The 23436-nt window shown below is 41.5% G+C and overlaps 2 protein-coding genes across 5 annotated transcripts in view; one reads left to right on the forward strand and one right to left on the reverse strand.

Moving 5' to 3' along the window:
- Positions 1–47: 47 nt before the first annotated feature.
- On the reverse strand, positions 48–19360 carry EI24 (EI24 autophagy associated transmembrane protein). Of its 3 annotated transcripts, none has more exons than XM_021000689.2 (11): positions 19260–19360; positions 14576–14721; positions 13637–13782; positions 8748–8808; positions 7826–7892; positions 7343–7467; positions 6387–6506; positions 6035–6146; positions 2903–3014; positions 2553–2627; positions 48–2158 (listed from the first exon to the last, which is right to left on the reverse strand). In XM_021000689.2, the coding sequence occupies exons 2-11, from the start codon at positions 14615–14617 to the stop codon at positions 1996–1998; spliced, it is 1023 nt and encodes a 340-aa protein (XP_020856348.1). In that variant the 5' UTR covers positions 14618–14721; positions 19260–19360; the 3' UTR covers positions 48–1995. The 3 variants fall into 3 exon arrangements, with proteins under 3 accessions (XP_020856348.1, XP_020856349.1, XP_020856347.1); XM_021000690.2 differs by lacking the exon at positions 19260–19360 and adding an exon at positions 17906–18074 and having other exon boundaries at positions 7343–7464; XM_021000688.2 differs by lacking the exon at positions 19260–19360 and adding an exon at positions 17906–18073.
- A 98-nt stretch (positions 19361–19458) lies between these two features.
- The window catches only part of FEZ1 (fasciculation and elongation protein zeta 1), an 87091-nt gene continuing 83113 nt past the window's right edge, over positions 19459–23436 (forward strand). The window contains exon 1 of one of the 2 annotated variants that reach the window (XM_021000674.2): positions 19459–19543. The gene's annotated coding sequence lies outside the window, so the exon portion shown is untranslated. The other variant, XM_021000678.2, reaches the window with a different exon arrangement.

Below are 23436 nucleotides of genomic sequence, written 5' to 3' on the forward strand. Positions count from 1 at the left end.
ACTGAACAAATAGTGCAAGTTGACAACAACACACTTTGAAGAACTGCTTCCAAAGGGGTTCATTTTATTGCAAAAAAAAATTCCAAAAGTTTATGTTATGACTTTTCAAATTACCAAAATTCTTGACAACTTAAACTCTCTCTCCCAAACCACCATATAGCAACAAGGAAAGTTCTATAAGTGGTTCTTTGTAATGCTGCCTTAAAATGTTGTCAAAACCACAAATGATCTTATTGGAACATACCAGAGGTATTGAAATAGCCCAAGACGTCTTTAACCATATGCTTTACAAGTAATTCTTGTGTACAAATTCTCATTGTACATAATTTCCAACTTGGTGCTTTCCCCAGTGAGACAAACTCACAATCACCCACCCACAACTGTGGACAATTCTAGTATTTTATTTAACATTTTCTTGTGAAAACACCAGAGAAGAGGTTCATCTGCTGACCAAGAGTAGTTATGTTACAGACCACCCTCCTCAAAGGCTTTCTGAATGTTTTGAGTAAGCTGCTTATCTTTTTTCCTTGCCTTATGGGAATTTTTAATGCATGAGGAACACTGGAATCTAAATTGATCTTTCTCCCTTTATGAAACATATACAGCAGAAATGTACATACATAAAGACACTTTACACACACAAAAGTGAATTCACCAATTCCAAACTCATCAGTTTTTGAGAACCAACCACTAAATGAGTGGACATAAGCCAATCCCCCTCTATAAACTACATGAAAGAGATGAGACCTGAGTTTCAGATCAACACTTTGCAGAACCATCTCCCCATCAATTATGCATAGTGCAATAAACTTCCCATTTACTCTAAATTCCCTTTTTCTGAACCCAAACAAGACCTTGTATTCCTTAAATACCATTATAAACTTCATGATTTTCACCAATCAGCATGCCTGTTTCCATGAGAAACCAGAAGCTTCTACTTGTTTAATTTTTTTCTTCTTTTATATTGTACAATTTTTTGACATGTGCTGGACCCCCAACTTTACTGTAAAAATGACAGAAAAACCCATCCAGCCACAGGTTTAATGTTTTCCATTAAGTTTTCTAACTGTAGTTTCTGATCACGTGAAGAACCCAACATCCCTTTGAAGTGCAGGATATAACTGGCAGTGGCCCTGACAAAGTGAATTTCAGACCTCCGGCCCTTTGACTAACGGAGCTGTATCCAGTGCTTAGCAAGAGCTTGACTTTTCAGGGTATCCTGTGCTAATAGTGGCACTTGTTGAGAGCTGGTACATCTCCTCGAGATTAGGGAACCCTAACAGCATCAGTGAGAGAATTCTCCTACATCCTCCCCTCCTACAAACAAAGGGATGGAGATAGATTAGCTCTCCAAACCAACACGTGCTGTGGTGAGGTCTGTTCCCTACCTAGTCCTACCTCTTCAGGTTTTTTTCCTTCTTTTTTTTTTTTTGCTGTGAAGTAGAAGGGATGAAAACCTAACCTGAGTCACAAGAACCAAAGACAGTGAAGGCCGCAGAAGGAAGTAACCAGGACTAGCTGGGAGACTCCCCCTCCCTCCACACCCAATGAGCAGGTTTCACCAAAAAACAAACACACACACACACACACACACACACACACACACACAACACACACACACACACACACACACAGAAAAACAAACAAACTGGATTTACAAAATCCATTCATCCAAGGGTGGCAGAGCAAAGGGGAGGGATGGCACGGGGAGAAAAGCAAAGTGTTCAAATCAGCACAGGCACAGGGCTGGCAAAGGCTAGAAAACAGCTGCAGAAAAATCTGCGGTCACGCTGACAGCATTAAAAATCCACACCTGGCATCAAAAAGATCCTGGCCTACACTTACAAGACAGTAAAACTCCAGATCCCACAGAGAACAACGGGAATGTGCTGAGGGCCCTTGGCAGGGTGGGTCCTGCTTTCCCTGGGTTAGGGGAAACTGAGGAAGCCACCACCAGTGCCTCCCCCCAAAGCCATCCCTCCCCTTGGAGGCAGCTCAGTGGGCTGCAGCAGCCTTCAGTTTGGCAGGAGATGGATGAGGTGAGGGGAGCTTTTCGGCAGAGGCTGAGCTGCTCAGGGCAGACTGCAGGTAGACCGTCTTGTGAAAGAGTCTGTTGCTTAGGAAGACCACCAAGGAGAAGAGGCGTAACTGGAAGAGGCTGAAAAGCAAGAAAACCATGTTAGACTCTATATCTGGACCATACTGGCTCCTGCTCTTCTCACATGAGTCTAAACCTTTAATCTATTGATAGGTATGTTCAGTGTGGCATCCCCAGGGGCAGGAGTTGCACTAGAAGCTTTCTCAACAGCTGACTGACAGACTGCAAAGTTCTGAGAATATAAAGGCCTGTGTTCTGATTTATAAAGAGCTAGTAGGTAAGCAGGATTTCTCCTTGGGAGAGCATCATTTGACCTCCCAACACAGGAGAAGTAAAAAAAAAAACCCACCAAAAACTAAGCCAAATTGTTTATGATTGCCAATTCTTACTCTTACAGTTAATACCTCAGATATGGTGTCTGACCCTAGTGACCAGGGACTGACTAAGAACTTACTACGCTTTCCCAGGGGTCTTCGCTTCATTGGCGCTGATGATGAACAGAGGGAAGAGGATAGAGAAGAGACAGCCACTGCAAAAAAATGAAAGAAAGTAAGATGGCTTCATAGAAAACCCAGTGTCTAAGTGGGGAGATGTAAGAAGCCAAACCCAAAAGGGCATCATTCTCACATCTTAAGAATCTAATGAATATATATATATATATATATATATATATTATGGGACAGGTTAGCCAGATACTTTCTGGGAGAAGAGACACAAATCTCAAATGATTCTACTGGATATGTTCAGGGGCAAACCTCAGCTTTTATCCTCACTACCTACCCCAAATTCTTTAATTCAGATTACCTGATGATGTAAGAAGACTGCATTGCTGTGAGGAAGGCCAAGGGTAGACCAAATCCAAAGTAGTAAGGCCAATTCCTTTCAATGTTGGATAATCGCTGATGCATTTCAATTCCTGATGAAAGAGAAGTTTAAAATATAATATTGAGACTAAGACAAATAATCTTAGAGACCATTCTTGAACCATTTCTGTCATCTCTAAGTACACAAAATACTTAAGAAATTCAGTTGACTTTAACAAAGGGATTGCTCCATTACAACTATCCTAAGAGAAATCTCATGACAGATAAGATCACAAGCCATAATCAAGCTTCGTTTGTTGCATGGTCTATTTGTTTAAAGAAGCAAATGGTACCAGCATGGGCTTAGTAATTTAAGATTTTCATTATAATGTTATTTGCCATAACAAATTTCTACTGAAAAATGACTATTAGAGAGAATGTGCCTACATAGATTAAATACAGTTAAAAGTGTGTCCTAAAAAAATATAATCTCTAGAAAGAGCCATATGAAAGAACAGAAGTCATTTTGATTCTCTCAGACCAGGATTTCTTGAGTATTTATCTACTCTGCTTTATTGGCTTCATCTCCTCAGATTCCTTGTGGGTGTTCCCTAAATTTCTGTTTACTATTCTTTTCTAATTACTCATTCTCTCCTGACAACTTCATTTACTCTTAGGGCTAGAACTATTACATCTATACACAAATTGCTTTCTCTATCCCTACTTTCTCTTTTATGCTCCAGCACTACATTTCTAATTGCCTAGAGGACATCTCTAAATGCCTGTACCACTGGCACATCAAACATGACATTTCCAAAAGTGAATTTATTATCTTTTCCTTTCTCCTACCTCCAAAAGGTAGTTAGGATTAGAACTCAGAAAGAAGACAAGAGCTAGACATATAGATGTGGAATAGAGATGATAACTGAATTCATGGTAGTTGATAACATCAGCAAGTGAGACAGTATAGAGGGAAAAGGTGGCCCAAGGCAGATCCTTGGAAGGTTCCACAAGTAGGGGTATGTGTGATAAAGATGAAGTACCAGAAAAAAGAATGAAGAGGATCAGACATGTCAAGTCAAGAGCATTTATTAAGCACTTAATAGGTGTTAGATAGTGTCCTAAGCACTGGGGACACAAAGGCAAAACATTTCCTGTTCTCAAGAAGCCTACAATCCAACAATAGAGAGGTAGAAGAACGAATAGAAAGGTTCTTAGAAAGAACAGGGTCACAAAAACACAGGAGGACAGAGTATCCAGGGGTAGATGGTAGTTAATGGTGACAAATCCTCCGAAGAGGTTAAAAAAAATGTGGCCCAAGAAAAAGGCCATTAGACTCAACAATTAAGAGATCACTGGAGTTGAACCGAACTTTGAGGTGGATGGGCTGACATGCTAACTGGAGGGCCAAACCAAGGCTGAAACAGGGCAGGGCAATGATGCTGAACAAGTTTCTTGGACTGTGCTATAAGAAGCCAGTCAAATACTACTGGCTTCCCACAGAAAGATACGGAATGTGCTGTGAATCTAGTACAGACCACTAACTAGTACTAGATTCTGGAAAATGTGTACCATACATACATGAATGGCAAATTGGGTGGACTTCAAGGAACTTGATGTGTGGCACTGAGCACTTTTGATGCATCATTTGTATACAGATAATTAAATTTCCATATGTTAGCTGCTTATATAGTGAACACAGATATAACAATTACAACAAACTGCACTGTGCCAGATTTCACAGTGAAGTTTTTTTTTTTTGAGCAAAACAAAAAGAAAGATCACAGTCACTTAGGAGAGCAGTTTCAGATAAATAATGAGTTCAGAAGTCAGACTGCAAAAGGTTAAGAAATTGAGAGGACAAAAGTAGAGGCACCTAACGTACATGGTCTCTTCAATGAGTTTAGTTGAGAAAGGGAGGAGACTTAGACAACAGCTAGCATGTTAGTAGGAAGTGGGAAAGGAGCTCATAGATTAGAAGTTAAATACTGAAGATAAGGGGTAGGGAAGAAGATGACAGTGAGGACAACCTGCCGGAAATGTGATCCAGAATACATGTACAGAGGTTGGCCTTCAAAAAAGGGCAACTTATTCATCAGAGATTGGTGTGATATAGGAGATAGTGGGAGATGAACCAGAAGAGAACACTCTCATCAAATAGCCTCAATTTTTTTTAACTGGTTAAGTATGAGGCAAGGTGAGATGAGAGGGTAGGGTACTGTGGAAAGCTGCAGGGGAAAAGAGGCTTGGAAAAGCCACTGTGGCAAGTGACACAGAAAACTGTTTAAAGGATTTCCTTGCTGCAAAGAAGACCTGGATGAGGAGAATAATAATAATAATAACAATAATAATAATAACAATAATAATAATAATAAATTATTATTATTATTATTATTGTCATCACCACCAACATTTACATAGCACTTAATCATGTACCAGGTACTGTGATAAGCACTTTACAAATATTATCTCTTTTGATCCTTACAATAAACCTGGGAAGTACATGCTATTAATCCCCATTTTACAGATAAAAAAAAACTGAGGCAAACAGAAGTTAAGTGACTTGCCCAGCATCACACAGCTAAGAAGAGTCTCAGGCTAGATTTGAACTCAGGTCTTCCTGACTCCAGAACCAGGCCCTCCACCCACTGTACCATCAGCTGCCCCTAGTTTAGATAATAAATTTGTAGCGGACCTGGTCAGCATGGCTTCATGACTGTACTATACCATGCTAATTAACTTCTATCTTTTCTCCTTATTACACTTTAAGTTCCATAAAGGTACTAACCACACCTTATCTAAATTTTGCCTATCTCTAGCTCCTAGCAGTGTTTTTCATACAAAAAAATTAAGTTATCGAAAAACTTAATAAAGTTTTGTTGACATTGTTCATGCAAGGCCATAGAACCTCATTATATCACCAAATTAAAGACAGCTGTAAGGTCAGCTCTAATCATTGGGAAGGCTCATAAATCCTCTATAATCCATGACTCAGCCCAAGTTCTAAGACCTGGAGGAAGGAGCCAGCCCACCTTTCTGACAATGTTTAGAAACCCTATCTTGCAGAGTAAAAAGGAAAGACTTGTTAACTTCTTTAAAAAGAACCTACTTAAGATATGATCTCTTCACTCACCTTTGTTGAACCAACGGTACTCAAAACAATAAAGTGAGTAGAGAAGAGACATGTGCAGGAGACTGACCAACTGGCCAATGAGATGGATCGGGAATAGACTGACAAACATGCCCTGCAGAGGAATCACAACCAACTTGAGTTCTTTTCAAGATCCAATGGCAAGAATGCCATCTTCATCCATTTCCCCAATTATTTCATCTGTAAAGAGAGAGCCTCTCTCATTTTATTACTGAACCACGCTTCCACGGGAATATAATATACCCCACCCCACCTAATGCATCTGGCAGCACTAACAGAAGACCCACTCCACTTTGCCACCCCATCCTGTTTGTCATTAGAAGGCTAGTCTCACCTGGATCAGGAAAAGGGCCTGTAGTAAGAGATTAAAAAGCATGTCGGCGATGATCTTGCTGACACTTGGGAAAGGCTGAGGTTTCCTCCCAGATACCTCGAATGCCAGATCAGCAATATCCTGTAACACAGTAGGCAGCTCACCAGAACAGAAAAGATCTAGGCCATAAATCTTAATACAGGTGTTCTTAATCTGGAATCTGAGAACTTAGCTTTTTAATAAATATTTTGATTAACTGTATTTCAATATAATTGGTTTCCTTTTTAATCTCATGGTTTTTATTTTATTCACTTAAATACATTATTTTGAGAAAGGATCTACCGGCTTCATCAATTTGACAAAGGGATCCTTGTCACCCAAAAAAGGTTAAAAACCTCTGTTCTAAAGCAGGCCAGCACAACATATGACCTGAGGGTTGCTTATGGCCCAAAGCGGGGCAGTATGTTGTACAGGCCCAAGGGTATTAGGCCTCTTAATCACTTCTTCTTAAAGGTCCAGTGAGCCCTATTAGCTCTGTCTGAGAACAGTCTTGGGGCCTGAGGATGACCTGACCTTTACATTTTTCATGGGCTGCCTAAAATCCTTTGGCAGGCTGCAAGCAGTTGGAGAGCCTGTGGGTCCGAGGGCCAAAAATTTTACAGGCCTGTTCTAAAGCCACAAGTCCACTGGCTATACCAGAATTGTTATCCTGGATAGGAATCCTTGGGAAATCTCTCTTCTGATTCAGGACGGTACTCAGCAACGAGTTGCTCTACTCACTTCTAAAATATCCAGTGATTCCATTTAAAAGGAACATTAAAAACTTCCTTGCCTATGAACACAAAATTCCTAGCTATCATGCAGAAGTACACCTAAGGAAATGATTGCTACCAATAGTTCTTATTTGCAGGCTGCTTTGTAGGCTACCAAGTTACCATGTTTCAGGGCCAAGAGACTTATTTCTAACCTAGACTTACCTGAAACCATATGGCATTCACCACTTTACTGAGCACAAACAGAGGGAGCACCCACAGAGCACTAAAGATAGAGGTGAGGATAAACTCCAGCCAGGACCAGACATCTCCATGCAGAGAGGGATCTCCTAAGAGATAAAGGAAAAAGTTACTATAAGAAAACAGACCCCAGACAACCCATTAGGCTCTCCTGCTTTTCATGCTTTTCTACCTTGCCTCTCTTCCTATCTCTGGCTCAAAAACCACTGAGGGTCAGTTGATCTTAGCTGCCACAATCTTACTTTAATTTTTTTGATTTTCAATCAAAGCAGAAGGGATTAGGAGCTCCCCTAGCAAAGCAGTGCTTACTTGGAAATAGGATGTGGCCTCTTTGGATGTTGGTATGAGACTTGTAAAACTCATGACCTCCCTCCTCACCCTAGTCCCAAATGAGGAAAGAAAAAGTGTATACAGAAAAAGGCAACAGAGAACAATTCATATACTTACCAATAATTTGAGCTGTTACTGACTGAAGCACAGGGATAAATACTCGGTAAAACAAGAGAAGACTCAGCTATAGAAGAAAGTCAATATGATAAATATGAAAAAGATTTCCATTAAAAACACAGGTTCAAATGTTCTAATCAATAGTCCTCTCTCTGAAAAAAAAAACTGTTGAGAACTTCCAACTATACAAACTCTTCTTTTTCCATTTTATCAAGATGAGCCTCTACAATTAGCCATCTTTACTTGGGGTTTTCTCAGCTCATTTCTGCCGCCCATGGTTCCAAATGAATATGGCTGATGGAAAAAGCCAGTCCAATATTATGTACTTATCCACTTCACTATAAACTAGTGAGAAGCAAATTTTGAAATACAGAAATTTAGTTGTTCAGCTTAATGGTATGGCTGAAGAGCATCTTGTTAGTAGGCTGGGAGAGCCAGATCCACAAATAAAAATGCATGCTGTGAACTGAACCCTGAAATCAGGATCTAGCGTGAACAGAAGAATGTTTGTGTAGTTCCTCAAAGGACAAGATATCTAAGTGAGCAGACTGTCATCTATTATGCACTGATTCCCAATCCACTATAAAAGGAACTCAAAGGAGAAATTCCAACATTATCTACCATTAAGAAGTCCAAATTAAATTAATAGTCCTGTGTTCATCAATTTTCAGTTGACTGTGAGGTACTTGTTCTGCTAGAGGTTTTGATGGTCAGAAGCAGTGAGAACCTTTTCCCTCAACAACCCAACAGATAGACATATTCAACAGCATGCATATCCCTTATGAAAAAACCAATACTCAAAGACTGAAAGAGTATTTCCACCCCCTAAAGATACAATAAGGTCAAAGAAGCAACAAGCAAGACATTTGGAATACTTGGTTTGGGTTCTGGTCAAGGGAAAGTGTGGCGAAAGCTTACTCACCCAGAATACTCCTCCATTCCAAGCACAGCACTGGAAAATTCTGCTCACTATCCTTGGCTCACTAAAAAAGATCCCACACACAGTCTGTGAAGCAAGCAGGCTGCTCCTTATTACTAAGCAGATCTCTGTTTTTCTCTTGTATTTTGATCATATTGAGCTTTTAAAATATTTTTAAAAACCAAATAGCTCAAAACCAGCAAATTGGCAAAGATGACAAAAGATGAGAATAGTTTAACATTGGAGAGTGGTAGAAAGATAGATATACTAGCACATTTTTGGTGGAGCTGTGAATTGGCACAGCCATTTGAAAAGCAACTTGGACAACATATAAATAACATGACCAAAATGTCCATACTCTTTTAACCCAGAGATTCTACCACTAGGCATATACCAACAAGGACACTGATATGGTGCTTGGGTGCTTGTACTCAGACCCCACTTCTAAGATCATATTTCTCCATAGCCTCATGGCACTATCCCTGACAGTTTGACCTCCATCCCAAGGACCCTATCTCTGGCAATAACTTATGAGTGGGCCCAGTGAAGCAAACTATCTCTCCCTGTTACAAAAACAAGCTGATCTCTGTAGAATTTCCCTTGTGCTATCTTCTATCAACAGAACCATCAAGTACTGATGCCCACAGTCACATATGCAATCCAGAGGTCAGGCTATAGACATCAATTCCTGAAACTATCTTATTATAGATATAACAGACCACAAATATACCCCTTAGGAGCCCTCTCTTCCCCTCCCCACAATTTCCTGTAGTGAATGATGCTCGTGACCAAGGTTGTATGTTATCACCTAATCAGCATACTTGGCACATAGTTCACTACTTTTCCTATATAAGCTTCAAGATCATTTCTGTTAAGCTGCAAGTTCCCTAACGAGCTCTACACACCACGGCAGTATTCCTTAAGGACCTCTGCCCGCCATATAGCATAACAACAATAAATCTTTGCCACCTTGACTTAACAAATGCTTGAGTCTGTGAATTCATTCCAGATGACCCCTCCTTATACTCTGGTCCTTGAGGGGTCTAAACCTCTCAGACTCCATCAGAGACTACTGATAAGAATCAAGTCCCCATATAAATCAAAAGATTTATAGCAACACTGTTTCAAAAGTACTTGACTGGAGAATAGTCAAATAGTACTTTCTGAATGTATTACACTATTACTATGCTATAAGAAATGATGAAGAATATACAGAGAAGCATGGGACAACTTACATGAACTGATGCACAGTGAAGTAAGCAAAGCCAAGAAAACAACATACACAATGATTACAACAATGCAAAGGGCCATCAACACAAGACAATTAAGAATGGATGCAGCAGAATCACAAACAAGCATGGCTCCAAAGAAAAGATATGAGAAGACACTTCTTCCCAACTCCTTTGCAGCGGTTGGAGGTCCATGGATGTCAAACATTGTATATATTTTCAGATTTTTTTCAATGAAGTTACTGTTTTCACAGATTTTTTCCCCCTCTTCTTCCTCTGTTTTATTTTTTAAAAAATACATTTATTTGGAATGACTGGGGTTTGGGGGAGGAAGGGATGCAGGAGGAAATTTATATGATATAAAAATAGTATTTTGATTACAAGTTTACTAAGGACAGAGCATCACACTGAGGAAGCCATTTACTGAATAGCTGTGAAAACTTTAAAAGTAAAAATGATCTGCCACTTTAATGATTCAGCAGTCACTATCCTAGAATCTCTTAGTCTTGGACATTTGGAACTTCTGATCCACTTAATCTCAATCCCAGTTAACTCCTATCATCCAGTTCCCTTCTTCCAGCTGCTAGACTGCTTAAGTGGGAAGGAAAGGAACAGGCATTTAATTAAGCACCCACTGTGCCAGGAGCTTTATTAAACACTTTACAAGTATCTCTTCTGATCTTCATAACAGCCTTGTAAGGTAGATGCCTATTATTACGCTCATTTTTATAGTTGAGAAAACTGATGCAGACAAAAATTAAGCGACTTACCCAGGGTCACTGGCATCAGGGACACACAGCTAGTAAATGTCTGAGGCTAGATCTGAACTCAGTTCTTCCTTCCAGGTCAATCGCTCTACCTTATCCCTGAGGTATCTGGCTGTAGTAACACTGGAATTAAACTGGTTTCATCCACTCCCTCTCCAGCCATCTCCTCCATAGCCTTCTTCACAAACTGCCTTGTTGTAGACACCACAGACCATGCCCTGAGGAACTTCTACCCTGCCCTGTCCAAACCACCCCTGCTCCACCTATGACCCCAAAGTGGTAACTGTCTCTCCTGGAACAATTTCAGGAAAGCCCCACCAGCAGGCTTCAGTTCATGTCCTCTTCTCTGACCTCCTCCACCAGACTCCATGCATGCCCCACTGTGAACCTGTATGCCCTTTCCTTTCTTGCACCAGTTCTGGAACTCTGAACAATAATCAAAATCAGCTCTGCTTGGATGGGGCATATCAATCAACTGCCCCATTTACCATCCCAGTAACTTTCAAAACCAAAGTACCCATCCTAGGCCATCATTATCTGTGTTGCTTTCTTCACAAGAATACAAGTTCCTTAAGGGGAAAGGAGGTCTTTACTTTTGTATCTGTAGTCCCAAAGTTTAGCACAGTGCTTGGCACATTTTAAGCCCTTAATAAAATCATTCATTCACTGTACACTTAAGGTATATCACCTCAGCTTGACCTTCACTGCTACTTTTAGCAATACTATTCAACTACTCTATCAGCTCTCTACTTCATCTTTATCAGTTAATCCAAACTTTTTCTTATGTGTTGACTCCCCCAAATACTATCCCTTTACCCATCCCTATCCTTTGTAACATATGACTTAGTGTACTATATAATTAGGATCACAGATCTAGAGACAGACATCAGAAGCCATTAATTCCAACCCCTTCATTGCACAGACAGGAAACCAAAACTCAGGTCAAGTGACCTTCCCAAGAACATATAGTTAACAAAGGTTATAGGTGAGATCTGAACCTAGGTCTTCTTGGTTCTAAATCTAACATTCTAACCACTATACCATGCTGTTTTCATAAGACTGAAGTTCCCTTAAATGTCCTCCTCTACTCCAACAAACTTACATATATCATCCCTTATCCTCTTGTAGAATACATTTTCTTTCCCTTCTATCTCAAAGGAACAAATATCTCAACTCATTGGTAAGGCTCAATCTTCTATTCGTATCCTACACCCTCCTAGATCCTCTAGGACCTTGTTCCAGCAATTACCCTCTTTCATGTATAGATGACTTTCTCCATCTTCATTAGCTCCTTCCCATCTATCTTAATACATGCTCATGAAATGGCTGCTCACTGCTTGGGAAAAGGGCCAAACAAACTGTGGTAAATGAATAGAAGCGTATTACGTAATAATAAGTGATCAAAGGGGAATTCAGATAAACACAGAAAGACATGCAAACTCATGAAGAGCAAAGCAAGCAGAATCAGTCCACTACACAATAACTAACTACAGTAACATACATGAGAACGCTAAAAGGAAGTAATGATCAGTTTTCGTCCCAGATAACAGATCATGAAACAGACTCTCCCTCCTCTTGTTAGAGGACAGAATTTATAAGGAGCGAAGCACTGCTCTTACTATCAGACCAATCACTACAACAGTTATTCTTGCTCAACTCCTTTTTTTTGTTACAAAGCCGTTTCAGCACAGGGAATCAATAGAGCGGGTATAGCCAGAAATAACTATGATATGAAAATCAAAGTCATCGATAAAAGTTTAAAAATAAATAAAATCTTGCTCAGGACTTAACTAATTCTAAAAAAAGGATACTCTGACCCTTCTATCACATCTAGCAACTGTCCTCTCTCTTCTTCCCTTCATAGGGAACCTCTGAAAATGTAATCCATATATTTCTTTCTCTTTCTCAGCATCTACTTTTTCATTAACTTCCTACACTATGGTTTTCATCCCCACTACTTCACCGAAACTTTTCAAAGACAGCCAAAGATCTACTAATTGTCAAATCCAAGGCCATTTTCAGTCTGACCTCTCTGGATCATCTGATGCTGATTCTCCTCCATTTCTCACCTTCCCACACAACCTGAACTATATCTCTTGTATACTCCCAAATTTATAGTTCTACCCTTAAACTCTCTCCTCTCCAAGTTCCAGACTGTCATTTTTCAACACCTCTTTCCAACCTCTCTGGGTTCAAATCTCCACTGATGTTTTTTAGCTATGTGACAACAATCAAGTTACTTTTAACTCTCTAAACCTTGGTTATGGTGTTCTTATTTTATTATTTACAACTTTCACATACTTATGACAGGAATCATGTCTTACTCAAACACTGTACCCCTACCACTGTGCCTAGCATGCTGTCCTACATGCAATAGGTAATTTACTGAATTTGAGGATTTGATATTCTCTCCAAGGTGGTGATTTTCTGAAGAGTATATAAAACTTCAACTATATTCACAAAGATTTTTTTCAGACAATCAATGAATGGTGAAATTAAAACAAAGGTTTCTCAAATTTGGTGTTTCATCCATTAACTCATTTGGTTTTTCCCAATAAAAATACTGGCTAATCTGTTTCCTAATATTTTATGTATGTAAAGCAGTAATTACAAATCTTCCTCAAGGAGTACTGCAGAAGTATCAAAAACATTCCAATCAAAGTTAAATTTAATTCATTGTATCTTAAAAGTTAAATGGCACACTGCACTGTGTTAGGGAAACAGAAAAATAAATGATAAAAGACTCTCAACAATAAGGTATTTCAACTCCAAAAAGATGGGGAATCATCGATGGGGTTCTCAGTCATCCTCCTCAAATATTTTCATCATATTCCTACTAGGAGCTATCAAGTGAATTCTAAAAACTAATCTCACTATGATGATCTGCTCTCCTCACCTCTCCTGCTTCCGCTCCTCACTTTGGGCTCTTCTCTGTGCTAAAACACTGCTTGCCCTTCTTCGACGCTGCTCTTCCCTTTTCTGTTGGATCCGGGCATCCAATTTGGAGATGGTGCAGATGCCCCAGATGGAGTCCTTGATTCCCTATAAGCAAAAGGGTTACCATCTTTTATTTTTAAAGCAAAGAGCAAGCTAGTACAACAAGAAGGGCAAATAAAAGCAGAGATCAACTAATAAGAAGAAAATTGGATGCAATTCTACTCACTTTGCTGAAATGCCAGTCCATAAGAGAAAAATAAACTTAAAGCTAACACAGAAGGAAATCTATATCGATGAGAGCCAATTCACAGCCAGATATTTGCTTAAGTTAATTTTCAACATTTTCTCTCCTTTTGGCCCTCTCAACGGAACCAGCTCCACAGTAGAAGGGTGGTTCTGAGTGGGAAATGGCATAAAGATAGTTGGCCAAATTTTCTCCTGACTTTCCTGTTCTTGGCCTGATGGGGACATTTGCTAACCTTACCTAAAAAGTTTCTGGCACAAGGAAGTTAAAGGGATCCTAGTTCAGTGAATTATCACAAGCTCTGTAAGCTTTGCTCCTCTCATCTAGGCCACTAAATGGACTAAGCAGTAATGTGGAGGCAGTGTGATAGAATCAAAAGAACTGGGAATGAGGAGGCCTGGGTTCCAGTCACATTCTAATTAGCTGTGTGACCAAGAAAGATACTTCATCTCTCTAGACCCCAATGTCTCATGTCTAAGAAAAGGGGTTGGAATAGTTGAGTTCTGAGTAATCTTATAGCTCTAATATTCTGATTCTAAAAAAAAAAAAATCAACCAACACATGCAAGGTTTGAAGACTTTTAAAGTCAACTCCCTCAGCAAAAAACAAAAAACAGGAAACATGAGTTCCTTTCTGAGGCATAACTTTACTTACCCTGACAAGATCATGGAGAAATGTTTTGACACTGTCAGCCATCTCTACTTCTGCATCACTTCCACCACCCAAACTATCAACTACAGGGAGAAGGGAAGAGAAGGATCCCAAAATCTCTCATCGTGAAGAGCCTGAAAAAACAGAGCCTAATGGAGAAAGAAAAAATACTATATTATCAAATACAAAGCTAAATGCCTAGCTGAGGGGTGGAGAGAGGTATCAACATAAACCCTAAAGAGAAGAGAAATAGATTTTGATATGCTCTAGGCCACAAGTCAACTTTCAAGCTGTCTCTATAAAATCAACTGTTAAGATTTCTCAATTCATCTAACCTTGCTTGTCATGGTTGTTGAGTCGTTTCAGTCATGTCCAACTCTCTATGACCCCACCTGGGGTTTTCTTGGCAAGGACACTGGAGTGGTTTAACATTTCCTTCTCCAGCTCAATTTACAGATGAGGAAACTGAGGCAAACAGGGCTAAATGCCCAGGATTACACAGCTAGTAAATGTCTGAGGTCGTATTTGAACTCAGGTTCTCCTGACTCCAGATCAGACACTCTATCCACTGAGCCACCACCAATCTAACCTATAGACCCCAAAGACACACAGATCTTCCTTATGTTACTACCCTGAATTTATAAAGCACTTTCCAAAGAGCTCAAAGCATTTGTTTCAATTTTTTAAAGTTTATTTTTATATGTCAGACAGGAAAAAGGCATCATTTGACCCTATTTTACGTATGAATAAAATCAAAACCCAGACAGTTTAAGTCACAGAGCACTCACAAGCATTCCCCTGACTGCCATCCCAAGCAAGGGTCTTCCTACACAAACAAGCCTGATACCTACCATAATTCCAATGGAGTCCTGCCATATGTAAAGGTACATAAAGTAGGCACTCAGTTAACATTTGATAAACAGAGCAAATTGGCAGGATTTTTAAAAAATGTCCATGAAATGATAAATTCAACCAACACATGAAAAACTATTATCAGATAGTATATTTAAAAGTCCAGACAAGGCTGAATTTCAATTCATACTGGAAAACATTCACCTATGCAAACGGGGACTAACAGCTTTCTTGCCTAAGAAGGCTTTGTTTGCCTCTCCTGGTTCTACTGAGGTAAGATGATGACGTGAGCTGTGTGTCTAGCTGCTAACAGCCAAAATCTTAATGGAACATGGATCTCTCTTTTCTCCCCTTATTAAGTACTAGGTCACCCTGCAATCACTTAAATTTTCACTTGGAAAAAAATTCTAGTAGATGAAACAATGAATATGGGAAAGGGAAAGATAGGTTACTCGCCTTCCCTCTCTGGGCCTTGGTTTACCTATCTATGACCTGGGAGAAACAGCTGCTTCTTTCTTTCCTCTTCATCCGTGAAGGATTAACCAGTTAGTAGTATTATTGATGAATAATAAATCAGAGAAATTAAAATCATTACTATTGCCTTGAGAACTTGGGGAAGTACAGTCATGTATCAATAATACTGGAGTAGCAAAATAATATATTGTTCAAAAGGGGGGGGGAATCTATTCCAACCTTCTTTTGTATGACCTCATTACATGTAAGGTTGTTACTTCAGCATTTGAGCTCATGTGTAATCTGAGCTATGTTCTCATGAAACTACCAATTAACCATACTCCTGCCACAAATATACCTCTCCAACAAACCACACAGTAGTAGGCACACATGAAGCTGGTCATACAAATGATGTCACCTGCCCTTTAGGACCTTCTACATTTGAATTTTCCCTTTGACATGTGTTGAGTATGTCCAAATTTAATAAGCATGCTAGATCAGACGTAATTTTCTGCAAAGGATTAACAAAGTTCTGATGTGAAGAATATAAATACATATTAATTTAAATTTGGAGGTGGGAAAAAAGACACCTACCAAAGAGTAGGAAAGTCAGACTACATAGCTAAAAATATCCTTCACATTCAACTCCCAAATTCCTTGCCAACCAAAAATCCTTAATATAAAACACATGACTGATTTTCTTGTGTGGCTTATTATGGAAGGAAACACCTCGCATTTCACAGCTCAAGAATAGGAGTATATCTGCGCTTGGTAACCTTTAATCATCTCAAAAACTGCAAGTGAGTTTGACACAGCTGGATATACGCCACTCGGAACTGGAATAGCAGGGAACAAAGCTTGAGGAGGAAAACTTGCACAACCAAGCACACGCCTGCTCATATTAATATATATGTATATGTATACACACACACACATATATATTTTCTTATAAGAAAAGAAATTTAAGAAAACCATAGATCTAGCAACACTAATTCTGCTCACTACAGATTTTTCAATAAGTGTTCCAGTCATAATGGCAAAATCATACCACTACAATCTCATACCCTCCTCTTTCCTGGTTAGCCCATTTTCAGTGTCTAATGTTTTGGCTACTATTCCTCCTCATATAATTATCCCCCCAACACCAATGCCCAGTCTCTCACTCCCACAGGGTAGCATTAAGATTGGGACACTTTTCACTAAGATAATGAATGCACTGAGAGCACTAGATCCGGAATCAGGAAACATGGACTTGAACCTTGTTTCTAACAATCGTTAGATGACTCAGGAAAAGCAATTTATTCACCCAGGTTTAAACCTAACTTCTTGAAAATCACCAGAGAACTCAATGGAGTACTTCCTTTTATATAAGAGAAAAGGAAAGCCCTGAGAAGTTAAATGACTAGTTCAAGGTCATTCAACTAGTTACTACCAGTCAAGACTTGGGCCCTTCTCTGGGTTCAGTGCTCTTCCCACTACACCTCCGAAGTGAACGATCACACATAACGCCCCCCCCCTTTTTTAAACGACCTCTACAGCCTGGCCAAGAAAAGAAACCTTCGCTTAAAGCCCTGGGAGGGGGCCGCCAGGTCGGTGGCCACTGGGCGGCCATCCCCTGATGCTCCATGGGGTGGGTCCTTCCTTGGGGGTTCCCGGCTACCGAACGCAAGAGCTTCCCTCTGTCCAACTCCCCTGCCCCAGGCCTCCCCTTCTCCTCAGGGATGCCCACAGGCGGGCGGGCTGTGCCCTCCAAGTGCACTTCAACAAGTCAACAGGGGCCCGCTTGTGCCCCCCACCCGCGCATCCACTCAAAGGGCACACACACCACACGCACCCACACACACTCTACACACGCACGCGCGCGAGCGGCCAGCAGCAGCCCAGGGCGTGCAAGCCGGGCCCCTCACTGAGCCTGAGCCCCAGCCCGAGCCCCAGCCCGAACCCCAGCCCGCCCCGCTGCCCTCCGCCGCCCCGGCGGGCCCCCGCGCACGCCCGGCTCATCCCCCCAGCCTGACCCCCGCAGCTGACCTGCCCGCGGCCCCGCTCGGCTCTCCCGGCCCCGGCTGCCGCCGCCGCTGCCCGCCGCCTTCCAGCCGGCGCCGCTCCCCAGGCCGGGGCCCGCACCTCCCGCACTGGGCATGCCCGGGCTGCACGGGGCAGGCTGGGAAGCGAGCGGGACCGGCGCTGCGCCGAGCGGCTGCAGGAGGAGGAGGAGGAAGGGGAGGAGGAAGGGGAGGAAGAAAGCGACCGCAGGGAGAGCAGGAGGCGCATGCCCAGCTCCTGCCTAGCTCCTGCCTGGGAAATGTAGTTCCGTGGCGTCGGCCCCGCCCCTGGCGGCGGCAGCTCTGCCCACGTGGGTGTGTCCCCGCCCCCTCCCCACATCCCCAGCATCAGGCTTCCTAGTCACTGTCTCCTCTTTCTTTCCCCGCTTCCATTCTACTGAGTCAGTCAATCAATAAACTTCTACTAAGCGCCTACCCTTTGCCAGGCACTGTGTTAAGCGCTGGGTGAGGCTCTCCTTACCTACCCGAGCCTCAGTTTCCTCAAATGTCAATGAACTAGGTACCGTCCTAGGCACTTTCCAGCTCCAAATGGCCCTTCCCCCTTGTCGCTTTTTTTCCCCGTTCGGTTAATTTTGAGACCCACTTTCCTCTAGATTAGGACAGGAAGAGGTATTGGTGATAAATAAAGACAAAACGCTTTGTGGGCCAAAAAGGTTGGGAAAGCTGGTGTTTGTGACCGTCGGTCACTGTAATGTGTCTGCAACTTCTCGGAGGGCAGAAGAGAGAACAGACTAAAAATAATCGGGGTAGATAGAAGGAAGAGCTGGGATGTGTAGGGGGTCATGAATGGATCTGGCCCAGAGTAGATGCAGTGCAGGAAATGAGCAAATACAGAGATGACAGGCGTGAGAAAAGGCCATCGTGGGCCCCAAAGCAGGGGTTCTTAAAGTGGGGTGCAGACATATCAGGCAGCCTGTGAACTTAGATGAGAAGAGGGGAAAAAATCACCTCTTTATTTTCACTAACCTGTAACTGAAAATTTGCATTTCCTTCAAATATTTAAAAACAACATTTCAAGAAGACGAGGTATTGGCAAACGGGTCAATCACACAAAACAGGTAAAAACTCGCATCCTGAAGCATGAATGAGTCCACTGCCCTACTGGTCGTTAACATTGTCCAGCTCTTCCCCAAGCCGCCCAACGACCCAGGGCCCTGGTCACCCTGAGGGGTGTCTTTGCAGTTGTTCCTGGGATGCCACCACACCTTACCTGGCACCCGTACACTTTTCATTTCCCCCCTTCTTTCTCCATTAGAAGATTGCTTTTTTTTTATTGTTCCTAATCAATTTAACAATGAAAAGGAAACACACACATTTACCTTCTCTACCTCCTTGTTCTTGCTCTTCTTTCTTTACTCTCTCACAACGATTTTGCCTCACTTTTCATTCACGTGGTGAGGAGAAATGAAATTTCTGAATGAAAAGAAATTCTGGAAGAAGACTAGCATAAATCCGAGCGTCCCCAGGAGGCGGAGCCAGGATGACAGAGTAGCAGGAAGCAGTAGAGTGAGCTCCCCCTCCCCCCCCAAAAAATACTCTCCTCCAAACAGACCCAGAAAATGCACCAGATTGAATTCATGGGAAAACCCCAGGAAAAGTCACAGTGAGTTATTTTTCCAGCCCAGATTTGTAGCATGCAGGGAGAGGGAAAAGGTGACAACTGGCAATTTTGTTGCCCGCTTTCCAGTTCTAGGTAGGTCACAAATCCCAGGTGGACTGAGGAAGGGTTGGGAGGGGAATGGGATAGTACAGAAGGGAATAAGAATATATTAAACACCTCCTATGTGCCAGGTGCTGTGCGAAGAACTTTGCAAATATCTCATTTGATCCTCACAACAACTTTGGGAAGGTAGGTGTTATTATCCCCATTTTAGAGTTAGGAAACTGAGGCAAACAGAGGTTAAATGACTTGCACAAGGTCATACAACTAGGACAGCTGATAGGCTGGATTTCAGCTCATGACTTCCAGACTCCAGGCCCCTGTTTTATCCACTGCACCACCTGGCCAGGGTGAGTAGCATTGAGTTGGGAACTGTGAAAGGCTCCTGGCAGTTTATAGGAAAAGAGTATCAGAAGCCAACAGCAACTGTGTGGTTCAGACCCCAGGAGAAGAGCAGATCCCAGTTCTAGCCTCTAGCCTAGTCTGAATCCTGTAAAGGAAGAACCAGAAGAGGAATCCTAGACCAAAAGGAAGCTTGCAATTCTGTCATTCTAAACCATCAAAGCTTTCCAGTTGGCTGATGAGGGTTAAGTCTAGCAGCAGTCTACTGTTGCCCAGCCCCAGACTTAAGTCAAAAACTTGCAGAGCTCAGACCAATTAGACTTTGCCCTGGATGGGATCACTTTGGGAGCACTGAGAGCTTGCAAATCCCTTGCCTGAGCTGTTCCTGAGATTTTGAAATAATATAACTCAATACTCCAAGAAAGCAACAACAGAACCAGCCCAGACCTTCCCTAGAAAAGTGTGAAGAGCCCACCCCTAAAATTAAGTTCAAAGTCAGGAAGGAAGTTGAAGAATGAGCGAACGAACAAAAATAAGAGTATCATTGTTAAAAGTTATGATGTTGACAGGGATGCTCAAAACTCAGACTTAGAAGAATAGAACTTCAAAACCTCTACAAGCAAAACCTCAAAGCAAAACATATCTTGGGCATAAATTCAGTTATAGTTCTTGGAAGAGATGAAGCAAGAGGTTGGTTCTTTTTTTAAGTTAAAAAAAAATTTATATATGAAATGAGAGCACTAGAAGAAATAATTGGAAAAGAAATAAGAGCCATGGAAGAAAGAATTGGAAAAGAAATTAACAAGTTGGCACAGAATCATATAAAACTTCGCCTAAGTAACAAACTTCCTGAAAATTAGAATGGACCAAGTAGGAGCCAATGACTCTAGGAGACAACAAACAAATAAAACAAAGTCAAAAGGCTGGAGAAAAATAGAAGAAAATCTAAGGTATCTCATAGCAAAAACAACTGGCCTAGAAAATAGATCAAAGAGATAACTTAAAACTGCCTTAAAGCTATGACAAAACAAACAAAAAAAAAAGTCTTTCCTAGACATCCTATTTCAAGAGAGAAGGGGAAATTAGAGGGAGGGTAGATTAAGGAAGGAATTAGTCCTAAGCATAAAAAAAAACTAAATAAGAATGTACAAAAATATTTATAGCTCTTTTGAAGGAGGCAAAAATGGGAATATGAGGGGGTGGCCCATAAACTGAGGAATGACTGAATAAGGTATAGTATATGGTTGTGACAAAATACTTTTTTGTAATGCACTTAGCAAAGTGCCTGGCACTTAGTAGGTGCTATATAAATGCTTTTCCCCTTTCCCTGCCCCATCTCGTCACATTCCCATTTTTTGCAACTACTCACTGAAGTTGCAGCTGGATACATGTTTTTCTGCAGTGGTGCTGTGGTGAGGGCTTCCTTGAAGCCACCAAAGGTTTCAAAATCAGATCTAATCTAGTCAGCCAGCTTATATGCCTTCTAAAAGGAGTGAATGGCAGATTCATGACAATGAGAATGCCACGTGTAGGAAGTGCCATTCCACCATCATCAGTGCATATGCTCCCACCATAATGAACCTTGATGAGGTCACAGAAAGGTGTTTTTTTGTTTGTTTGTTTGTTTTTGGCTAGGTAATGGGGTTAAGTGACTTGCTCAGGGTCACACAGCTAGTAAGTGTTATGTGTCTGAGGCTGGATTTGAACTCAGGTCCTCCTGAATCCAGGGCTGGTGTTCTATCCACTATGCTACCTAGCTGCCCCCAGAAAAGTGTTATGAAGATGTTTTCATCAGTTTGCCAAAAGAGGATAAGCTTGTGCTTCTGGGTAACTTTAATGCCAGAGTAGACACAGACTATTAGATATGGCAGGGAGTCCTTGGGAGAAATGGAGTCAGAAACAGAAACAGTCACTTACTATTGAAGGCTCATGCATCTCATGACCTTCTCATTGCCAACACTGTCTTCCATTTACCTAAACGCAACAAAATATCACAGATGCACCCTCACAGCAAGGCACTGGCATATAATAGACTACATCACTGGAGAGAGAAGAGACAGGCAAGATGTGAGAGTGACGAAAGCAATGTGTGGTGCAGAGTATTGAACTGATCATAGACGTATCCTCTCTAAGCTAAACATTCACATTCAACAAAAGTGGCAGCCCCAAAGCAGAATGACTGTCAGGAGACTAAACATCAACAGGTTCGAGTGCTTCCCTTTGTGGGAACAGTTTATTGCTGATCTGGTGGAAAGCTGAGTCAGTGCACAGTTCTCAACAGCAGAGCAGAAAGAGTGGGAAGTTGTCAGAGACTGGTTGTAGAGCACCATATTTGCTCATCTGGGCCAGAACACTCAAAAACACCAGGATTAGTTTCACAAAAATAGTGGGGAAATTCAGAAGCTGCTAAATGAAAAACAAGGTTTTTCAGGGTTTACCAGCAGGACCATTTATCCATCTCTAAGAAGGCAGCATTTAATTCCATCAAAAGTAAAGTGCAATAGCTGCATGACCCTGGGCAAGTCATTTAACCCTGATTGCCTCTCCAAAAAACAAACAAACAAACAAAAACAAAGAGCAAGCAAAGTTTAGGGAGATGCAGGATTCTTGACTTAATAAGAAGGCAGATGAAAATCAGTTTTAGACAGACAGCAACAATCCAAAGTGCTTCTCTGTTGCCCTAAGTCCATCTATGGGCCAAAGACCTCTGGTGCATCTCAACTACTCAGCAGTGGTGGAGACATATTGATCAGTAATAAGGAGATGATCATGAAGAGGGGGCTGAACGCTTCCATAGTGTTCTCAAAAGCCTGTCATCAGTCAATGCTAAAGCCATTGACCATATACCTCAAGCTGAAGTCAATTCCTCACTAGCCAAACTTCAACTGAAGAAGATGTTTTGAATGACATTAAGCTTCTCTCAGGTAGCAAAGTGCCTGATGCTGATTCCATCCCAGCAGAGATCTACAAGGAAGGGATGCACTGCTCATACAGAGGCTGACTGAAATCTGGGTTATATGCAACCCCCAGGAGATCAAAGATGCCTCCATTGTCCATCTCTATAAAAGAAAAGGAAATAAATTGTCCTGTGATGATGGTGGGGGGGGAGGGTGTCTTTCTCTTGGTCACTGCTGGCAAGATTCTTGCCAGAGTCCTCTTTAATAGGCTTTTCTTCACCTGAAAGATGGTCATCCACCCAAGAGCCAGTGTGACTCCAGAAAGGGCCAAGTAACAGTTGTATGGTGTCTCCTGCCTGTCAACTCCAGGAAAATGCCAAGAGCAGAACAGAGGTCCGTACACAATGTCCATTGATCTGACCAAGGCCTTTGATTCTGTCAGTAATGAAGGCTTGTGCAACATCATGGCGAAATTTGGTTGCCTGGAGATGTACATCAGTATTGTACTCCAGTTTCGTGATGGCATGCTTGCCCAGGCTCTGGATAAAGGATGATATTCTCACACTTTCCCAGTCACCAATAGAGCAAAGCAGGGTT

This window comes from Phascolarctos cinereus, unplaced genomic scaffold (genome assembly GCF_003287225.1).
Source record: "Phascolarctos cinereus isolate Bilbo 61053 unplaced genomic scaffold, phaCin_HiC Scaffold_726;HRSCAF=1367, whole genome shotgun sequence".
Lineage (NCBI taxonomy): Eukaryota > Metazoa > Chordata > Mammalia > Diprotodontia > Phascolarctidae > Phascolarctos > Phascolarctos cinereus.

What these genes read in the sequence shown, in the direction of transcription:
- EI24 (XM_021000689.2), bottom strand. Translation starts at nt 14,617, where the DNA reads ATGGCTGACAGTGTCAAAACATTTCTCCATGATCTTGTCAGG. An exon ending in AGGCCCTTTTCCTGATCCAG is followed by an intron (nt 6,147 to 6,386) that starts GTGAGACTAGCC and finishes ATTCCTCTGCAG; the next exon opens with GGCATGTTTGTCAGTCTATT. An exon ending in AAGACCCCTGGGAAAGCGTA is followed by an intron (nt 2,159 to 2,552) that starts GTAAGTTCTTAG and finishes CTTGCTTTTCAG; the next exon opens with CCTCTTCCAGTTACGCCTCT.